This window comes from Hippopotamus amphibius, chromosome 7, assembly GCF_030028045.1.
Source record: "Hippopotamus amphibius kiboko isolate mHipAmp2 chromosome 7, mHipAmp2.hap2, whole genome shotgun sequence".
NCBI classification, from domain to species: Eukaryota; Metazoa; Chordata; class Mammalia; order Artiodactyla; family Hippopotamidae; genus Hippopotamus; species Hippopotamus amphibius.
Genome location: NC_080192.1, coordinates 112,883,073 through 112,903,172, shown reverse-complemented (window position 1 = coordinate 112,903,172; position 20,100 = coordinate 112,883,073). Strand labels below are relative to the sequence as shown.

General features: G+C 35.6%; 1 protein-coding gene across 2 annotated transcripts in view; it reads left to right on the top strand.

Moving 5' to 3' along the window:
• The window catches only part of CAMKMT (calmodulin-lysine N-methyltransferase), a 403,439-nt gene that overhangs the window by 8,257 nt on the left and 375,082 nt on the right, over nt 1-20,100 (top strand). For both annotated transcript variants that reach the window (XM_057743477.1, XM_057743475.1), the window contains exons 2-3: nt 10,876-11,048; nt 20,012-20,076. In XM_057743477.1, the coding sequence (XP_057599460.1) occupies nt 10,876-11,048; nt 20,012-20,076 (238 nt within the window). The remainder of the gene's footprint in view (nt 1-10,875; nt 11,049-20,011; nt 20,077-20,100) is intronic.

The following is a 20,100-nucleotide window of genomic DNA, read 5'->3' as shown; positions in this document are numbered from 1 at the left end:
TTTTTTTTTAAAGAACTTTTATTGAGATAAAGTTAACAGACAATAAACAGTATGTATTTAGAGTGTACAATTTGGTGTCCCAATCTCCCAATTCATTCCCCCCCAACCCTCCCTGCTTTCCCCACTTGGTGTCCATGTGTTTGTTCTCCACACCTGTGTCTCTATTTCTGCCTTGCATTTTCTCTTTCATAGTTGTTAGCATTTGCCTTATGTATTGAGGTGCTCCTGTATTGGGTGCATATATATTTATAATTGTTATCTCCTCTTCTTGGATGGATCCCTTGATCTTTATGTAATGTCCCTTCTTGTCTCTTGTAACATTTTTTATTTTAAAGTCTATTTTATCTGATATGACTATTGCTACTCCAGCTTTCCTTTGATTTTCATTTGCATGGAATATCTTTTTCCATCCCCTCACTTTCCGTCTGTATGTGTCCCTAAGTCTGAAGTGGGTCTCTTGTAGACAGCATATATATGGGTCTTGTTTTTGTATGCATTCAGCCAGTCTGTGTCTTTTGGTTGGGGCATTTAGTCCATTTACATTCAAGGTGATTATCGATATGTATGTTCCTGTTACCATTTTCTTAATTGTTTTGTTTTTGTTTTTGTAGGTCTTTTTCTTCTCTTATGTTTCCTGCTTAGAGAAGTTCCTTTAGCATTTGTTGTAGTGCTGGTTTGGTGGTGCTGAATTCTCTTAGCTGTTGCTTGTCTGTAAAGCTTTTGATTTCTCCATCGAATCTGAATGAGATCCTTGCTGGGTAGAGTATTCTTGGTTGTAGGTTCTTCCCTTTCATCACTTTAAATATATCTTGCCACTGCCTTCTGGCTTGCAGAGTTTCTGCTGAGAAATCAGCTGTTAACCTGATGGAAGTTCCCTTGCATGTTATTTGTCGTTTTTCCCTTGTTGCTTTTAATAATATTTCTCTGTCTTTAATTTTTGTCGATTTGACTGCTATATGTCTTGGTGTGTTTCTCCTTGGATTTATCCTGCCTGGGACTCTCTGCACTTCCTGGACTTGGGTAGCTATTTCCTTTCCCATGTGAGGGAAGTTTTCAACTCGAATCTCTTCCAATATTTTCTCAGGTCCTTTCTCTGTCTTGTCTCCTTCTGGGACCCCTATAATGCGAATGTTGGTGTGTTTAACATTGTCCCAGAGGTCTCTTAGGCTGTCTTCAGTTCTTTTCATTCTTTTTTCCTTATTCTTTTCTGCATCAGTGATTTTCACCATTCTGTCTTCCAGGTCACTTATTTGCCCTTCTGCCTCAGTTAATCTGCTATTGGTTCCTTCTAGTGTATTTTTCATTTCAGTTCTTGTGTTGCATATCTCTGTTTGTTTGCTCTTTAATTCTTCTAGGTCTTTGGTAAACTTTTCGATCTTTGTGTCCAGTCTTTTTTTCAAAGTCCTGGATCATCTTTACCATCATTATTCTGAATTCTTTTTCTTGAAGGGTGCCTATCTCCTCTTCATTTAGTTGTTTTTCTGGGGCTTTATCCTGTCCCTTCATCTGGTACAAAGTCCTCTGCTTTTTCATTTTCTCTGTCTTTCTGTAGCTGTGGTTTTCAGTTCCACAAGATGAAATAGTGCTGATACTGCTTGATACTGCTGTCTGCCCTCTTGTGGAAGAAGCTATCTAGGAACCTCCTGTGTGCTTCCTGATGGGAGGGACTTAAAGCTGCAGATATTTTTGATGGCCTTAAAACAACTGAGTCAAAAGTAATTTGATTTGATCTCCATTATAATTACCTTTACTTAATACTATACAGATTATGTAAATAAATGTTTCATTTTATTTATTATAAATATATTACCTGTTATTTTCATTGAGTATTACCTTGTCATATTGTAGATAATGGGATTTACTAAACTATGAAAGCCTCTTCCAATATTACACATGTATTGATTTAAATAATTTTTTACCTCAGTAATTTATGATGACATTACCTTGACATCAGAGTAATTTAAGTAGTATAAAAAGGCATTTGCTTTTTGGACATTAATTGGACAAGATCTAAAATAATTTATAATATCTGTATTTTACATTTTATAATTTAATTACTTTTTTTTCTTTTTCTTTTTATATCTCAACCTCTTTTTTTTTTTAAACTCTTTATTGGAATATATTTGCTTTATACTCTTGTACCCATCTCTGAGGTACACCAAAGTGAATCAGCTGCATCTACACACATATCCCCATATCCCCTCCCTCCTGCGACTCCCCCCCACCCTCCCTATCCTGGCCCTCCAAGGAATCTCCCATGAAGTTGATCTCCTTTTGTTATACAGCAACTTCCCACTAGCTATCTGTTTTACAGCTGGTAGTGTAAATATGTCTATGCTACTCTCTCACCTCGTCCCAACTTCCCCTTTGCCCCTCACCCCAGCCCCGTGTCCTCAAGTCCATTCTCTACTTCTGTATCTCCACTCTTGCCTGTCACTGGTTTCATCAGTACCATTTCTTCAGATTCCATATATATGTGTAAGCATACAGTATTTGTTTTTCTCTTTCTGGGTTACTTCAGTCTGTATGACAGACTCTTGGTCTATCCACCTCATGACATATAGTTCAGTTTCATTCCTTTTTATGGCTGAGTAATATTCCATTGTATATATATGCCACATCTTCTTTATCCATTCATCTGTTGATGGGCATCTAGGTTGTTTCCATGTCCTGGCTATTGTAAATAGTGCTGCAATGAACATTATGCTACTTGTTTCTTTTTGGATCATGGTTTTCTCTGGGTATATGCCCAGTAGTGGGATTACTGGGTCATATGGTAGTTCTATTTGTAGTTTTTTAAGGAACCTCCAAACTTTTCCATAGTGGCTGTACCAGCTTACAATCCCACCAACAGTGCAGGAGAGTTCCCTTTTTTCCACACGCTATCCAACATTTATTGTCTCTAGATTTTTTGATGATGGCCATTCTGACCAGTGTGAGGTGATACCTCATTGTGGCTTTGACCTGCATTTCTCTGATAGTTAGTGATGTTGAGCATCTTTTCATGTGTTTGTTGGCCTTCTGTATGTCTTCTTTGGAGAAATGTCTATTTAGGTCTTCTGCCCATTTGTGGATTGGATTATTTGCTCTTTTGGTATTAAGCTGCATGAGCTGCTTGTATATTTTGGAGATTAATCCTTTGTCCATTGCTTCATTGGCAAGTATTTTCTCCCATTCTGAGGGTTGTCTTCTTGTCTTGTTTATGGTTTCTTTCACTGTGCAAAAGTTTTAAGTTTCATGAGGTCCCATTTGTTTATTCTTGATTTTATTTCCATGATTCTAGGAGGTGGGTCCAAAAGGATCTTGCTTTGATGGATGTCATAGAGTGTTCTGCCTATGTTTTCCTCTAGGAGTTTTCTAGTGTCTGACCTTACATGTAGGTCTTTAATCCATTTTGAGTTTATTTTTGTGTATGGTGTTAGGAAGTGTTCTAACTTCATTCTTTTACATGTTGCTGTCCAATTGTCCCAGCACCACTTATTGAAGAGGCTGTCTTTTTTCCATTGTATATTCTTGCCTCCTTTGTCAAAGATAAGGTGCCCATATGTGCTTGGGTTTATCTCTGAGTTCTCTATTGTGTTCCATTGATCTTCCTTTCTGTTTTTGTGCCAGTACCATACTGTCTTGATCCCTATGGCCTTGTAGTATAGTTTGAAGTCAGGAAGCCCAATTCCACCAACTCCATCTTCCCTTCTCAAGATTGCTATGGCTATTCAGGGTCTTTTGTGTTTCCATACAAATCGTAAGATTTCTTGCTTTAGTTCTGTGAAAAATGCCATCGGTAATTTGATCGGGATTGCGTTGAATCTGTAAATTGCTTTGGGTAAGATAGTCATTTTCACAATATTGATTCTTCCAATCTAAGAACGTGGTATGTCCCTCCATCTGTTTGTATCATCTTTGATTTCTTTCATCAGTGTCTTATAGTTTTCTGCATACAGATCTTTTGCCTCCTTAGGCAGATTTATTCCTAGGTATTTTATTGTTTTGGTTGCAGTGGTAATTGGAAGAGTTTCCTTAATTTCTCTTTCTGTTCCTTCATTGTTAGTGTATAGGAATGCAAGAGATTTCTGCGCATTAATTTTGTATCCTGCTACTTTACTAAATTCATTGATTAGTGCTAGCAGTTTTCTGGTAGAGTCTTTAGGGTTTTCTATGTATAATATCATGTCATCTGCAAAGAGTGACAATTTTACTTCTTCTTTTCCAATCTGGATTCCTTTTATTTCATTTTCTTCCCTGATTGCTGTGACTAAAACTTCCAAAACTATGTTGAATAATAATGGTGAGAGTGGACACCCCTGTCTTGTTCCTGACCTTAGAGGGAATGCTTTCAGTTTTTCACCATTTAGGACGATGTTGGCCCTTCGTTTGTCATATATGGCTTTTATTATGTTGAGGTAATTTCCTTCTATGCCCATTTTCTGGAGAGTTTTTATCATAAATGGATGTTGAATTTTGTCAAAAGCTTTTTCTGCATCTACTGAGATTATCATATGGTTTTTATCTTTCAATTTGTTAATATGATGTATCACATTGTTTGATTTGCGTATATTGAAGAATCCTTGCATTCCAGGATAAACCCCACTTGATCATGGTGTATGATCTTTTTAATGTGCTGTGGGATTCTGTTAGCTAGTATTTTGTTGAGGATTTTTGCATCTCTATTCATCAGTGATATTGGTCTGTAATTTTCTTTTTTTGTGACTTCTTTGCCTGGTTTTGGTATCAGGATGATGGTGGCCTCGTAGAATGAGTTTGGGAGTGTTCCTCCTTCTGCTATAATTGGGAAGAGTTTGAGAAGGATAGGTGTTAGCTCTTCTCAAAATGTTTGATAGAATTTGCCTGTGAATCCATCTGGCCCTGGGCTTTTATTTTTTGGGAGATTTTTAATCACAGTTTCAATTTCCGTACTTGTGATTGGTCTGTTCATATTTTCTATTTCTTCCTGGTTCAGTTTTGGAAGATTGTACTTTTCTAAGAATTCATCCATTTCTTCCAGGTTATCCAATTTATTGGCATACAGTTGCTTGTAGTAATCTCTCATGATCTTTTGTATTTCTGCAGTGTCCGTTGTTACTTCTTCTTTTTCATTTCTAATTCTGTTGATTTGCATCTTCTCCCTTTTTTTCCTGATAAGTTTGGCTAATGGTTTATCAATTTTGTTTATCTTCTCAAAAAACCAGCTTTTAGTTTTATTGATCTTTGCTATTGTTTCCTTCATTTGTTTTTCATTTATTTCTGATCTGATCTTTATGATTTCTTTCCTTCTGCTCACTTTGGTGTTTTTTTTCCTTCTTCCTCTAGTTTTTTTAGGTGTAAGGTTAGGTTGTTTATTTGATATTTTTCTTGTTTCTTGAGGTAGGACTGTATTAAACTTCCCTCTTATAACTGCTTTTGCTGCATCCCATAAGTTTTGGGTCATTGTGTTTTCCTTGTCATTTGTTTCTAGGTATTTTTTGATTTCCTCTTTGATTTCTTTAGTGATTTCTTTGTTGTTTAATAGCATATTGTTTAGTCTCCATGTGGTTGTATTTTTTACTGATTTTTTTCCTGTAATTGATATCTAGCCTCATGGCATTGTGGTCAGAGAAAATGCTTGATACGATTTCAGTTTTTTTGAATTTACCGAGGCTTGATTTGTGACCCAAGATGTGATCTATCCTGGAGAATGTTCCGTGTGCACTTGAGAAGAAAGTGTATTCTGTCGTTTTTGGATGGAATGTCCTATAAATATCAATTAAGTCAAGATCTAATGCGTCATTTAAAGCTTGTGTGTCCTTATTTATTTTCTGTTTGGATGATCTGTCCATTGTTGTAAGTGGGGTGTTCAAGTCTACTACTATTATTGTGTTACTGTCGATGTCTCCTTTTATGGCTGTTAGCATTTGCCTTATGTATTGAGGTGCTCCTATATTGGGGGCATAGATATTTACAATTGTGATATGTTCTTCTTGGATTGATCCCTTAATCATTATGTAGTGTTCTCCCTTGTCTCTTGTAATAGTCTTTATTTTAAAGTCTAATTTGTCTGATATGAGTATTGCTACTCCAGCTTTCTTTTGACTTCCCTTTGCATGGAATATCTTTTTCCATCCCTTTACTTTCAGTCTATATGTGTCCCTTGGTCTGAAGTGGGTTTCTTGTAGACAGCATATAGAAGGGTCTTGTTTTTGTATCCATTCAACCGGTCTGTGTCTTTTGGTTGGAGCATTTAATTCATTTATATTTAAGGTGATTATTGACATGTATGTTCCTATTACCATTTTCTTAATTGTTTTGGCTGTGTTTTTGTAGGTCTTTTCCGTCTCTTATGTTTCCTGCTTAGAAAAGTTCCTTTAGCAATTGTTGTAAGGCTGGTTTGGTGGTGCTGAATTCTCTTTAACTTTTGCTTCTCTGGAAAGCTTTTGATTTCTCCATCAAATCTGAATGAGATTCTTGCTGGGTAGAGTATTCTTGGCTGTAGGTTTTTCTCTCTCAGGACTTTCAGTATATCCTGCCATTCCCTTCTGCCTTGCAGAGTTTCTGTAGAAAGATCAGCTGTTATCCTTACGGGTTTTCCCTTATATGTTATTTGTTGCTTTTCTCTTGCTGCTTTTAATATTTTTTCTTTGTGTTTAATTTTTATTAGTTTGATTAATATGTGCCTTGGTGTATTTCTGCTTGGGTTTATTCTGTATAGGACTCTCTGTGCTTCTGGAACTTGATTAATAATTTCCTTTCCTATGCTGGGGAAGTTTTCCACTATAACCTCTTCAAATATTTTCTCAGACCCTTTCTTTTTTTCTTCTTCTGGGATGCCTATGCTTCGAATGTTGGTGCACTTAGTGCTATCACCAAGGTCTCTGAGACTGTCTTCCATTCTTTTTATTCTTTTTTCTTTTTCATGTTCTGTGGCAGTTATTTCCCCCATTCTATCTTCTAACTCACTTATTCGTTCTTCTGCCTCAGTTTTTCTGCTGTTTATACCATCTAGAGTATTTTTAATTTCGGTTATTTTGTTATCTAGTAGTTTGTTTGCTCTTTAGTTCTTCTGATTCCTTTTAAACTGTTTCTTGTAGATTTTGGATCATCTTTACTCTCATAACTCTGAATTCTTTTTCAGGCAATTTTCCGATTTCCTCTTCATTTATTTGGTCTTGTGTATTTGTACCTTGATCCTTCATCTGTGGCATATTTTTTTGTCGTCTCATTTTCCCCCCACTTTGGATGGGCAGGATTGTGTTCCTGCTGGGTCTTGGTGTTAAGTTGAGAACCTCTGGGAGACCTCACGGTAAAGGATATTTCCTGGGAACTGGGTTTTCTTGTTAGTCCAATATTTTGGCCTCAGAGCTCCCACCTCAGGAACACAGGCCTGACACTGGGCTTGTGTATCAAGATTCCACAAGCCGGTTGCTGTGGGGTTCCTGTGGTCTGCTTGGGCCTCAGGTCCCCCGCTGGCCTCCGGTAACTGTTCTATTTGTGGAGAGATGCCATCTCCGCGTCTTCCCACACTGCCATCTTGACTCCGCCCCTGTTTTTTTCTTAAGCTTTGTTGAGTGGTGTGTTTTTCTTCCTGATGACCATAGTTGATAGATAACAGTAAGACCCTGTTTTTGGTAAAAACTTTTAAACAATTCATCCTTTTATTTTTAGACGAAACTTTCAACCAAGTCAAAGAGAGGCAACCATTTCTGATCCTCCATTTAAAAAAATAAACCTTATAAACTTTCAGTATAGGATAAAATTTTTAAACATATTTTTCCCTCAAGGTGTATTATTCATATTGTTGTGCTTTCTTGATTTGTTCTCAATTTGCCCTTCTACATATAAGAATTATGGCATAATTGGAGTCAGTGTTCCTTTTCAGATAAGAGAAGCAACTCTAGCTATTTTAAGCAAAAAGGGGCTTAATAAAGGAAATTAAGTCCTCATAAAATCTTTGGAGGAACTAGATAGAGGGATGTGCAAGGAATGAGTCACAGAACAACATTAAGTCCCAGGACAATACAAAAGTTGGCCTGCCATGAGAAATGCCATCTTTACCAAAATGAAGAACTTGAAGGTGTTTCCAGGATCACATCACTTTATACCTGTGATCTCTGGTGATCGGGAAGCTATTTTGAGAACTGCACCTTGCCTGCTGGATCTCTACCAGCAAAGGTTGGCCACTTGTACTGCCTCTCACTCTCCATTAGAGTGTGAACACTGGGACCCCTGCTAAAGCTGCTGCAGAAGAACCAAATGTCTTTAGAACTATTCTTACCAGCACATACTGCAGAAATGTAGTTACCACTGTCTTTCCTTCTTTCAAATTTCATGTTAGTGCATCTGATTTTAGAGCATCTGATTAGCTGAACCAAAAGCACATCTGAAACTCTGACTGCTAGGGATTCTGGGAAATGTAGTTTCTAGCTTTCCAGCTTTATAGTATAGGAAAGTATCTTAAAGGAAGTTGAAATGCAGCATTTGAGGCCACTCAACCACATTCTCCACAAGCAGAGGTGTTGAGTTCAGACTCTGTAGTCAAACAGCCAGCATTTGCTTCTAACTAGCTCTCTGACCTTGAGCAAATTAATATTTCTTTGCGTCAGTTTCCTCTCTCACATAATGGGTATCTATCCCATGGGGTTATATGGGGATTTAATGAAGTGTGTGGTAAGACTTGAAATAATTATTTCTCATGCATTTGGTGTAATTTACTGGTGAACAGTCTGGGCTTGGTGTTTTCTTTGTGGTAAAATTTTTATTTATGCATTTTATTTTTAAAATAGTTTGGGACTATTCAGGCTTTCTGTTTCTTCTTGTGTCGATTTGGTTGTATTTTTCTAGGAATTTGTCCATTTCATCTAAATTTTCAGAGTTAGTCTCCATAATATCCTTTTGCATTTTTTAATCCCTGTAGGATCTAAAGTGGTCTCCCTATGTCACATTGACATTTATACCTTCTCTTTTTTTTCTTAATAGCTTCATCAGGGATTTATCAGTTTAATTAATCTCTTCAGAGAACCAACTCCTGACGGTGTTAATCCTCCCTGCTATGTTTATTTTCTGCGGTATTAACTTATGCTCTTTTGAGGATTTGTTTCTTTTTCTAGTGTTTGCAATGGATGCTTAGCTTACTAATTTTTAGCCTTTCCATAAATTTCCCTCTAAGCATGGATTTAGCTACATTTCATGTTTTGAAATGTATCTTTATTATTCAATTCAAAATACTTTCTAATTTCTGTTGTGTTCTTTTTTGATTCATAGATTATTTAGAAGTCTATTGCTTAGCTTCTAAATATGTTTGGTTTTAGATATCTTTTTATTTTTCATTTGTTTACGACTATTAAAGTGTTTTATATCTTAAAAAAATTTTTATGGGAAATGTCAAACATATAGAAAGCTGGAAAGAATAGTTTAATAATACTCAGGTATCCATAAGCTTCAACTATTTTTAACTCTGGACTAACTTCATTTCATTTCTATTCTTTCATTATGCAGCCCCCATCAGATTATTTTGAGGTGAATCTCAGATATCATATCATTTTTTCTATAAATACTTCAGCATGTACCTATACAAGATGACATTAAAAAATAATTACAATACCATATCCTATCCAGAGTAATTCTTTGATGTCATAAAATATCTGGTCAGTTTCCAAAAGTTCTCCATTGCCTCATAATTTTTTTTTACAGTTTATTTTGAAAACAGGATCCAAATTAAATTCCAAATATTGTTATTGGTTGATATGTTTAACTCTTTTTAATTTAAATATTCCCTCAGCATGTCTCTTTTCAATCCTTGCTGTTTATTTTAGAAGAAATTGGGCATTTTGTAGCTTTTCCCGTAATTTGAATTTTGCTAATTGCACTTGATGATGTTATTTAATGTGTTCCTCTACCCCTGTATTTCCTATTTCCTGTAAGATATAGAGGCTTGATCAGATTCAGATTTGATGTTTTTTCTTTTGTCTTATTTAGTTGGTCAAGAAGATGGTGGTGTGAAATTTCATCAGTAATCATAGTGATGTCTGGTTATGTCTCTTCTTGTTGATGATTACCTATGTTTATGAATTCATGAGGGAGTTAAAAAATGGTAATATTCTGTTGTTCCTTCTTCATTTATTACTTGAGTTGCTAGTATAAAGAGAAACTTCCCTTCATCTTCCATTTGGATACTCTCAGGGTTCATATAGCAAAGACAGATAAATGTTTGATTCTTTCTCTTCATTTACCAGTTTTCAAAATAAGTTAGTTTGTTGCAGAAATCGGTCATGGAGAAACCAAGCACCACACTCACAGGGTTGGAGAACTCAGGTTTATTAAGCCAACAAGGCAAGCCGCTGGCCCCAGCCGAGCTAACACACTCCAAAGTTCTGGGCCCCGAGCTCAGGGTGAGCTTTACTTTTATAGGGGTCAGTGCACATGTTTACAGTTAGCATGGGTAGATTGGTTACTTGGTTTACAGAGCACAGAAGTTTCCAAACAGAAACTTATAAGAGCAGGTGCAGAACATTCCATTTTTTTAGCAAAACATCTTAAAGTTACATTGGATTGCTAGATCATTCTGTTTTTTTGTTTTTCTCCATGCAGCAAGCATATTTCACAAAAGCAAAACAAGCATGGAGTTATTTTTAGCTGAGTGCAAATTTCTAATTTTCCTCTTCAATTTCTCTAGATTTACCTCCTTTTAAAGATATTAGGTTGATCTTCACAGCTGCTTTGCTCTCTGATGCCTTCGCGTAATGTTTTAAAATATTTTGTGCATCATTTTTAGTTGTCTTCAGTAAGACATTGGTCTGAATTATCTAATCTGCCATTATTGGAAATGAAATCCCCTTACCACTTAAACGTTGAACACTTAACTTGTATTTATATAATGTGACCACAATATTTGGTTTTATTTCAAAGGTTTTGAAACAGAAACACCTGGATGATTGTCTACGACATATATCTGTAAGAAGATTTGAATCATTTAATCTGTTTTCAGTAACAGAAATCAAAAAAAGGGAAACTGAAGAGGAAGTTGGTGCCTGGGTTCAATATACAAGCATCTTCTATCCTGAATACAGTATCTCCTTAAGGTAAACATCACCCTAGTTAAGATTTTTTTTTTAAGTATTTTTCTCTTGTAGAAGAAAAATAATCTACTAAGAATCTCATTGTTCATTCTGTTGAGTGTTCAGGCGAGATCAGAACCTAGGTTTTGCAACTTTGTGTTTGGAAATCCTGCTGCTTTTACTGGGTCTTGGTGTATTCTCAGAACTAAAGAAAAAACATTCTAAGGAATGTATTGGCATTTGAAGATAAAGTTCAAATCAAAGGATTCATTTAACCCTTCTCTCATAGCATTTGTTTATGAAAAAAAGCCAAGTTCTTTTTGAGGCAGAGAAGGCTGAAAGTGAAAACAGAATTTTCCCAACTACTCTTCAAGTAGTAATTATTTGAAAAATCAAGCTTTGGTATTTTTCACATTTATGTTTTGTCACTTTCAGAATAGAATCTTAAGAATAGGAGGAGAAAATTCAGCTGAAAACACTGATATTGTGAGAAGCATACAGACTGTTCTGGCTTTAAAAATCATTAGGAAGGAGATAAGAGGGTTGCAAACTGAAGTAACAAGATACCATTTTTACTGAATTAATTTTCTCCTACAGTTATAGCCTAACATGTTGCAATATTACTGCAGGTGTTTGATTTTATAAAATCTGCCTTTCTTGACAAGATCTCACATTTTGAAAGGGAGGGAGGAGCACATTTATAGTAACTGTAAGAAAAGCAAAAAACATTTTATGTGGAAATGTGTCTGAATACAGTTTAGGTGAGGTTAGGAATAATTTTAAGAAAAAAAAGTTTTCACAAAGGATGTCTATTTATAGCATATGTTTCTTTAACTATTTTAGTTTAAAATATCTAAGCTTTAAAAGATACTGTAATAACTTAAAATTTGGGATTTGGATAAAAATTGCCTAGGGTGGGCAGGGAAGTACAATTAGGATCTGGTTTCATAATACTGCCTTATTGAAAACTAAATAAAAGATAAAAACTTAGGGATTTGTGAGCTTGCCTGTACATTCATTATGAGATTCTAATTAGAATACGTCAACTGCCTGGCATTCTGATGGAGATGATTAGTTTAGCCCTTGATTAGGAAGGCAAGAAAAATGCATTAAATGCTTACTGTGTGCCAGGTACAGTACTAGATGCTTTGATGTATTCTAGTTCATGTACTCCTTACAATAACTCTGTGAAGTAGGAAAGAAAACCATTAAATGATTGGAAGATAGAATCTATAAGGGTATTAAAGAGAAGGAGAAACAGAGTGATCCCATAGGGGTCTTCAGGTATAAAGTTCTAAAACTTATCTTCTACATCCACCATGACAAGAGGCAATAAATGTAAACTGTACCAAGAATAACTTCCTGACATCCTCAAGACCCTGGTAAGGCTTAGCCAGAGAGAATATGAAATTATCTGTTCTTGAGAGCTTTCAAAATAAGGCATGGTTCTCCACCTGGTGGAGATGACATTTATGTAGCAGCAAGACTCCTTTCCAACAGTGTGGTTCTTTGTGATATATCCATTTTTGAAAGAATAAATGTGTCTATGTAAATATGATATTAAATCCTAGTTTATAGAAAGAGGACAGGTGACTGACTGAGCTAGAATTTTGGCCGCAATGGCTGCCAAGATTTTTTTCTCTTTTTTCAGACTAGCTAATATCATTTCACATCAGTAGTACAAAAATAACAATAGCTTAAATATACAGAATTCTAGAGCTGAATTCTCATCTTAGAATAAATAAAAAAATAATCATAGCAGTATTAATAATGGTTGACAATTGAGTGCCTACTATGTGACAAGCACTGTTGTGAGTGGTTTACATGTTATAGCTTATTTAATTCACACAGCACCTTGTAAATACTGTTTTTATCCTGATTTTACAGATGAGACAATAAATAACTTGATGGAGGTCTCACAGGCAGTAATTGTTTGTGCCCCATTCGAACCCTGGTGGTCTGGTTTCACACCTGTACTTTTAAAAACTTTTGTTTTGAAATAATTACAGACTCTCAGGAAGTTGCAGAAATAGTACAGGGAGTTCCATGTACCCTTCACCCAGCTTTCTCCATTGGTAACGTCTTAAATAATGATAGTCACAGCCTGCACTTTTAACTTCTGCACATCCTGCCTCTGATGGGCAATCATGTTTCCATTTATTCATTTTTCAGATGAAGGGATTGAGGCCTAAATAAACTAATTCCCTCATTGATTATTCTGAGCATTCCATTTCTTACTCCATAATCCTGTTACCACATAGGAAATATTACTGAAATTGCTTTGGTAGGGGAGGATTTCTTTCTTTTTTTTTCATTGTACAATTTGATATTTTTTTTCTTATTAGTCATCTGTTTTATACATATTAATGTATATATGGCAATCCCAATCTTAGGGGAGGATTTCTGCCAGGAGTAGTTCATCCCATTCCATTGCCAGTTTTGTTCATGTTGATTTCTTATGGTTACCGCCTCTCCTTGTTTACTGTTATCTGCCCAACATGGGTTTCCATTCTTGCTGCTTTGATATCTTGTATCAACTCTTTTCTCAGCATCTTTCCATGACATTTCTTTAGCTACCTTTGTCTGTTTTCTTCAGTGTTATCTGAATTGTGAGCATTCTAAATTTTAAAAAATTACTTGTAATAGCCAAAAGTAGTGGCTTGGAAAGTAGTTTTGTAATGGAGTACCATCATCTTCTATATTTTTTAAGTTTATAAACACTGTACCATGATTGAAAAAAAAGTGGTGAATAGTTTTTAAATAAATCAAATCAGTAAATTCATTTCCCTACATATTGATTTATGTTCCTTTAAAGTTTTATTAGACTTGAAATGAATACCCTAGGAGAGTAAATAGCTAGATGTTTGTGAATTTGGAGTATATAATTGTATATTGTTTATATCAGCGGTCCTTCACTTTCTTAGCACCAGGGACCAGTTTCGAGGAAGACAATTTTTCCACAGACCGGGATGGGGTTGGGGGAATGGTTTCAGATGAGTCAAGTGCATTGCCTTTATTGTGCACTGTATTTCTATAATTATTACATTGTAATATATAATGAAATAATTATACAACTCATCATAATGCTGACAGGAGGCAGAGCTCAGGAGGTATTGCAAGCGATGGGGAGCAGCTTTAAATACAGATGAAGCTTCGCTCGCTTGCCTGCTGCTCACCTCTTGCTGTGCCGCCCAGTTCCTAACAGGCCACCGACTGGCACAGGTTCATACTGTGTTTATAAACCTCTGGTTTATATTATTAAAAGGTATATAAGCAGTGACCTGAATTAAAAATTTGATCATTATTTCCTGTCAGCTTTACACGATGATACTTAAAATGAAGGAATAAAGAATTTCCCTTGGTGACTTTTCATCAGAAGCAAAAGTCGGACAAGGTAAAAGTTAGGTTATGAACTTTCCAAGATCTGTTGTCTTTTCTGTATCTCTGAGGGTGGTTGACTCTTTGTTCCAAAGTGAGTGATGAGAGTTAGTAAGTTAAAAACCAGGGTGTGACTCCTGCTTTATTCCTTGGAAAAGTCTTCTTGTTTTTCCAGTGTTTCAGTTCTTAGAATTTTATAGAAGAGTTTCTTGGTATTAGATAGATGCATGTATAGAAAACTAATATATACCAAGAGATGTTTATACTAAAAATCTTTCATTAAAAATTCCTTCTCCTTGTCTTATAAGCTGCAGTTTCTTATTATATAGAGATTACTGTATAGATGCTAGAAGTTGTCCCCCCGATATTTAACTTAATTTCAGTGCAATAGGAATTTGCATATTCTGGGAGCTTTAAAATACTTCCATTTATATTCGGGACCATAAAAGTGCCTGTTATTAATTTATGAACGTGTACATGTCTTAGGTATAGTAAAAGTTGAGAGGCCTGAGCTGTCCTCCTTTCTTTGAATAAGACTACTGTCGCTATGCTAATTGCTGAATTAGAAGCCTAGCACTTGACTTTTGGCTTGTCCTGGGGGCTTCGAATGGGTAAGAAGTCAAGAATAACTTTGTCTTTGACTGTAGTACAACAGCTGCACTGCATCAAGATCATGTATTGCTTCTCTAGGTAAAGGAAAAAAAATAAAATGAACCCTCACCCCACTGCATTTAGTGTGTACCCTGTGAGTGCTCACTACATAAAAACTGGTAACGGGAATGGTATGCTGGTACGCTTATGAGATTAGATGCATGTCAGATTATCCTTATATGTGTAGTGTATCATAGGTGCCCCTTTAAAGCTTGGCAAGGTTGGCATCTGAGGCAAATATGGATACTAAATTTATATTTTAAAAGTACAGTTTTAATGTTAGTAGTGATATTAACAACAGGGGTGAATATTAAAGCAGCTTTTGTTCTCTTGTATTTTATTTTGTATTTTAGAAGGAACTTTATAGGACCGCCAAGATGTGATGCAGTGTCTGTAGAAAATTAAAAGGCTAATCCATTGAGTCATGTTTTCATGGAGCTTAAATTACAGATTTGGGCTAATTATAACTTAATTCTCTGGGTTATTTTAAACTCCAATCATTATTGTTTGTGTAGTTTTTTTTACATGTACATATATTCAAAGTTTCAGTAAATCAAAATGTTCCCTTGATATTTTTTCAAATTTTCATATATTACAAGTGGAAATAATTCCTTGTTTCCTATAACTAGTAGATGTAAGACTGAAAAAAAAAAAAACCTCTTTTGCCATTTATTTTTGAAAGAACTCCAAAGTAAGTTGCATCTAGAATCAAGTTTTTTAAACCTTTTCCTTCTGAAAACCTTTCTTCTTTGTTCTTTTGCAGCCTTTTAAGACCTATTCCACTCTGTGGCTTACTTTTTCTGACTTTTAGGGACCACTTTTCTTTTTAATCAAGGTAAAATTAATCATTTTAACCATTTTAAATTGTACAGTTTAGTGGGTTTTAGTATATTCACAGTATGGAAGCATCATCACTCTAATTTCCAAAGCTTTTCATCACCCCAAAAGGAAACACTATTCCCATCACTAGTAACTCTCCATCTTCCTCCTCCCCCTAGCTCCTGGCAACCACTTACCTACTTTCTGTCTAAATGGATTTGCCCATTCTGGATATTTTATATAAGTAGAATCATATGATATGTGGCCTTTTATGTTTGGCTTCTTTCAGTTAGCATAATGTGTTTTGATTCATCCATGTTATAGCATACATCAGTACTTCATTCCTTTTTTATGGCTGAACGGTGTTCCATTGTATGGACAATGTCATATTTTGTTTATCCATTCATTAATTCATGGACATTTGGATAGTTTCTACTTTTTGGCTATTATAAATAATGCTACTATGAACATTCATGTACAAGTTTTTATGTGAATATGTAAGTTTTTAATTCTCTTGGGTATGTACTGGGGGCAAAATTACTGGGTCATGCAGTAACTCTAACTTTTTAAAGAATGGCCAAATTATATTCCACAGTGGCTGTGCCATTTTACCTACTAGGAATACATGAGGGTTGTAGTTTCTCCCCATGCTTACAAGCACATATTCTTTTTCCTGTATTATTATTATTTTTGTTATTGCCATTCTAGTGGATGTGGAGTGATACCTTACTGTTGTTTTGATTTGCAGTCCCCCAATGACTAAGTATATTGTATGTTTTTTCATGTGCTCATTGGCCATTTGTATATCTTCTTTGGTGAAATGTCTATTCAAGTCCTTTGTCCATTTTTAATTGGGTTGTTTGTCTCTTTGTTGTTGAATTCTTTATATGCCCTGGATACTTGATCCATATCAGATATGTGATTTGCAAATATTTGGTCCCATCTTTTAGGTTGTCTTTTTACTTTCTTGATAGTGTCCTTTGGTGCACAAAAGTTTTTAGGTCTCTTGAAGTTTATCTTTTTCTTTTGTTGTTTGTGCTTTTGGTGCCATATTTAGCCCTCGCTTACTTTTAACCTCTAGTTTCAATCTCTTGATACCTTTAGGTTTCAAATTTTTCTCTGGTAGCTTTTTTTCCCCCTCTTCAAATAATTTTCTGCCCCAGTGACTTGCTCCTTAGTCCTTACTCCACAGGCCATTCTTGGGAAAAACTGAAAGATCCTCAGTAGCTTTAGGTGCTTGTGAAAAAAATTGGTTGGCTTTGGGAAGAAGAAACTGGCTACTGGTAAGCTTTTTCCCAGCTTTATTGAGATGTAATTGACATATAACATTGTGTAGATTTAAGGTATACACTGTGTTGACTTGATTCACTTATATTTTGCAAAATAATTAGCACCATACTATTAGCTAACACCTCTATCATGTCACATAATTTCATTTCTTTTTTGCGGTGAGAACATTTAAATTAAAGCCTTGGGAAACAAGTTAAAGCTTTGGCGCTTAGGAGAAGGATGAAGCGAACTTTTTATATCCTGCATATGTTAGCAAAAAGTTGTCATTGTTATATAACATTAATTATCAGTGTAGTGATAATGCTGAGGTTTGATAAGATCCCTTCCTTGTAGGTATTCCTGTCTAACTGCCTTGTCTGGGCAGGACCTAGGTAAACAGTTGAAAGATTAAGGGTGGACAAGATCTTATAGAGGTGACACTTGAATAAAGTAGATGCCTCTGAACAAAGAACAGTCCTTCAATTTGGGGCAAATGAAAAAGAACTTGAAGTAATCAAACTGAATTTTTACCACACTGTGTTCAGGCAGTTTTCCTGTAATGAGCACTAATTCTTATATCATTGAAGACAATGATTGTTGACATTTTTCTTTCATGAGATGCCATCTTTTAGGGTTTCTAGACTTCACAGATAATTGATTTTCATTTTTGTAAGTTATTTAGAGTTATAGGATTAGTTTTCCTGTTTCCCCACCCAGATCCTATTTAAAGTATAGGGTATACTTTCTGTTTCTTGGCTTCAAGAAATAATGCTTTCAAGAAGGCAAGTTTTGTGTTACACTTTCTATTTTGAATACTGCTTTTAACTTTTGAACATGCATTTTACTTTATCCCAATTTCTGCTTTTTAGAAATATTTTACTTCTTGCAAAATATATGTACCTTTTTTTTTTTACTCTTGCCTCGGATTTCTTTTTAAATGTTTATTTCATCCTGATGAGAGAGTGAGAGAGAGAGAGACAGAGAGCGAGCACGTGCATGAGAGAATGTTCTTATTAAAACTAGGCCATAAAGCAATTGCACTTTTAGGTATTTACCCTAAGGAAATAATCGGAAAGGGGCTCAATGATGTTTCTACAAGGATGCTTATTGAAGCAGTATGCATAAAGCACAAAAGTAGGCATAATCAAAAAATCCAACATAAGGTGTTGGTTCAATAAATTATGGTGCAGTCATTCTTGGACTACTTGGCAGCCATTAAAATCATGTTGCAGGAGAATACTTAATGATGTGGGAAACTTTATAATATGTTAAATGAAAAAATACAAATTGCAAAACTGTATGAGCAATGTGCTCTCAGTTACTTAATGACAGGTCTATGAGCATAACATAAAATTTGAAAGCTATATACCAAACTATTAACTGTGGTTATCTCTGCATGGTAGAATTATGGGCAGTGTTTTCTTAAGGAAACCATATGTTGCTTTTATCTTTAGGAAAAAGTTTTTAGAGGTCTATGCTATATTGCTGATCATTGTAATAGCTTCCTCTTGTGTTTTAGATGTTAAATGCTTTGTTCTTTTTTCTCTCTCGTCTGACATGTATGCTGTAGTTTTCCATGTTAGGGTAAGTCACCTCTTCTAGAATCTTGCATCCACCGAGAAGATACAGAGTCATTGGGTTATGATGATGAAAGTTGGATTTGTGGCTGATAACTTCGTTGCCTCAGATTATGATACTGTTGAGCCCAGTAGTACTTGCAGATAACTTTTTGCGTTCTCACTAGGTCACTTCATGGAAGAACTGGGTCTCTGTGATAGAAATAAAAAGTTCTTCTGAAAAGGGTATTACAGTTTACATGTTTTCTCTTACTATATGTATTAGCTTGCTAGGGGTCCCAGAACAAAACAACACAGATTGGATGGCTTAAACAGCAAGTTTATTTTCTCACAGTTTGAGGTCTAGAAGTCGTAATCTAGGTGTTGCAGGTTTGGTTTCATCCGAGGCCTCCCTCCTTGACTTGCGTGTGGCTGCCCTCTTGCTGCCTCTTCACATGGTTGTCCCTCTGTGCACATGCCTTGTTGTCTCTGTGTGTCCTAATCTTTTTTTATAAGGACATAAGTCATTTTGCATTCAAGCCCTAGGTTGGGAAAAATCCCACATGCTGCAGAGCAACTAAGCCTGTGCATCACAACTACTGAGCCTGTGCTCTAAAGCCCGTGAGCCACAACTGCTGAGCCCATGCGCACAGCTATTGAAGCCCGTGTGCCCAGAGCCTGTGCTCTGCATTGAGAGGCCACTGCAGTGAGAAGCCTGCGCACTGCAGCAAAGACCCAGTGCAGCCCCCACCCCCACCAAAAGAAAAGAAAGGAAAAAAAAGGGGAAAAAAAAAAGAATTAAGATCAGTGGGCAAGATGCAAAACAGTTGCCCCCTGATGTTTAGAACTCCCTATAAATGGAATGTGCAGACTTGAAGGTTGGTTAGTTCTTTGTGACTGAAGTTCTGAATTTGTTGGACCATTATAGAGGAAATTTATGTATCGTGGAGTGTGGTTATAGAGGTTGAGTGTTTATTTTTATTTTGAGATTCTCAAATTGTAGGGTTTTGTTTTGTTGTCTTTAAAAGGTAAATAATTTATCTCACATTTATATAATTAAAACAATAACAATAAAATATTTATTAGTACTTGAAAATGTAGCAAATGATCAAGACATGTCATTACATTAGCTATCCCAGAGACTAGTCTGTTATTTCTTTTCCTTCTCCCTCTAGTGCGCAGAAATATTTTAAAAACATAACATGGGAAGGTTTATTAGTATTCAGTGTATCATAATACAGTCTCAGCTTTTTAAAAGATTAATAAATGATAATATTTAGGAATCATTAAAGAAAATGCTTTTTTCCTTTCTAGGCATAATAGTGGATCTTTGAATGTTGAAGATGTTCTCACCAGCTTTGACAATACAGGAAATGTTTGTAAGTTATATACTCACTTATAGA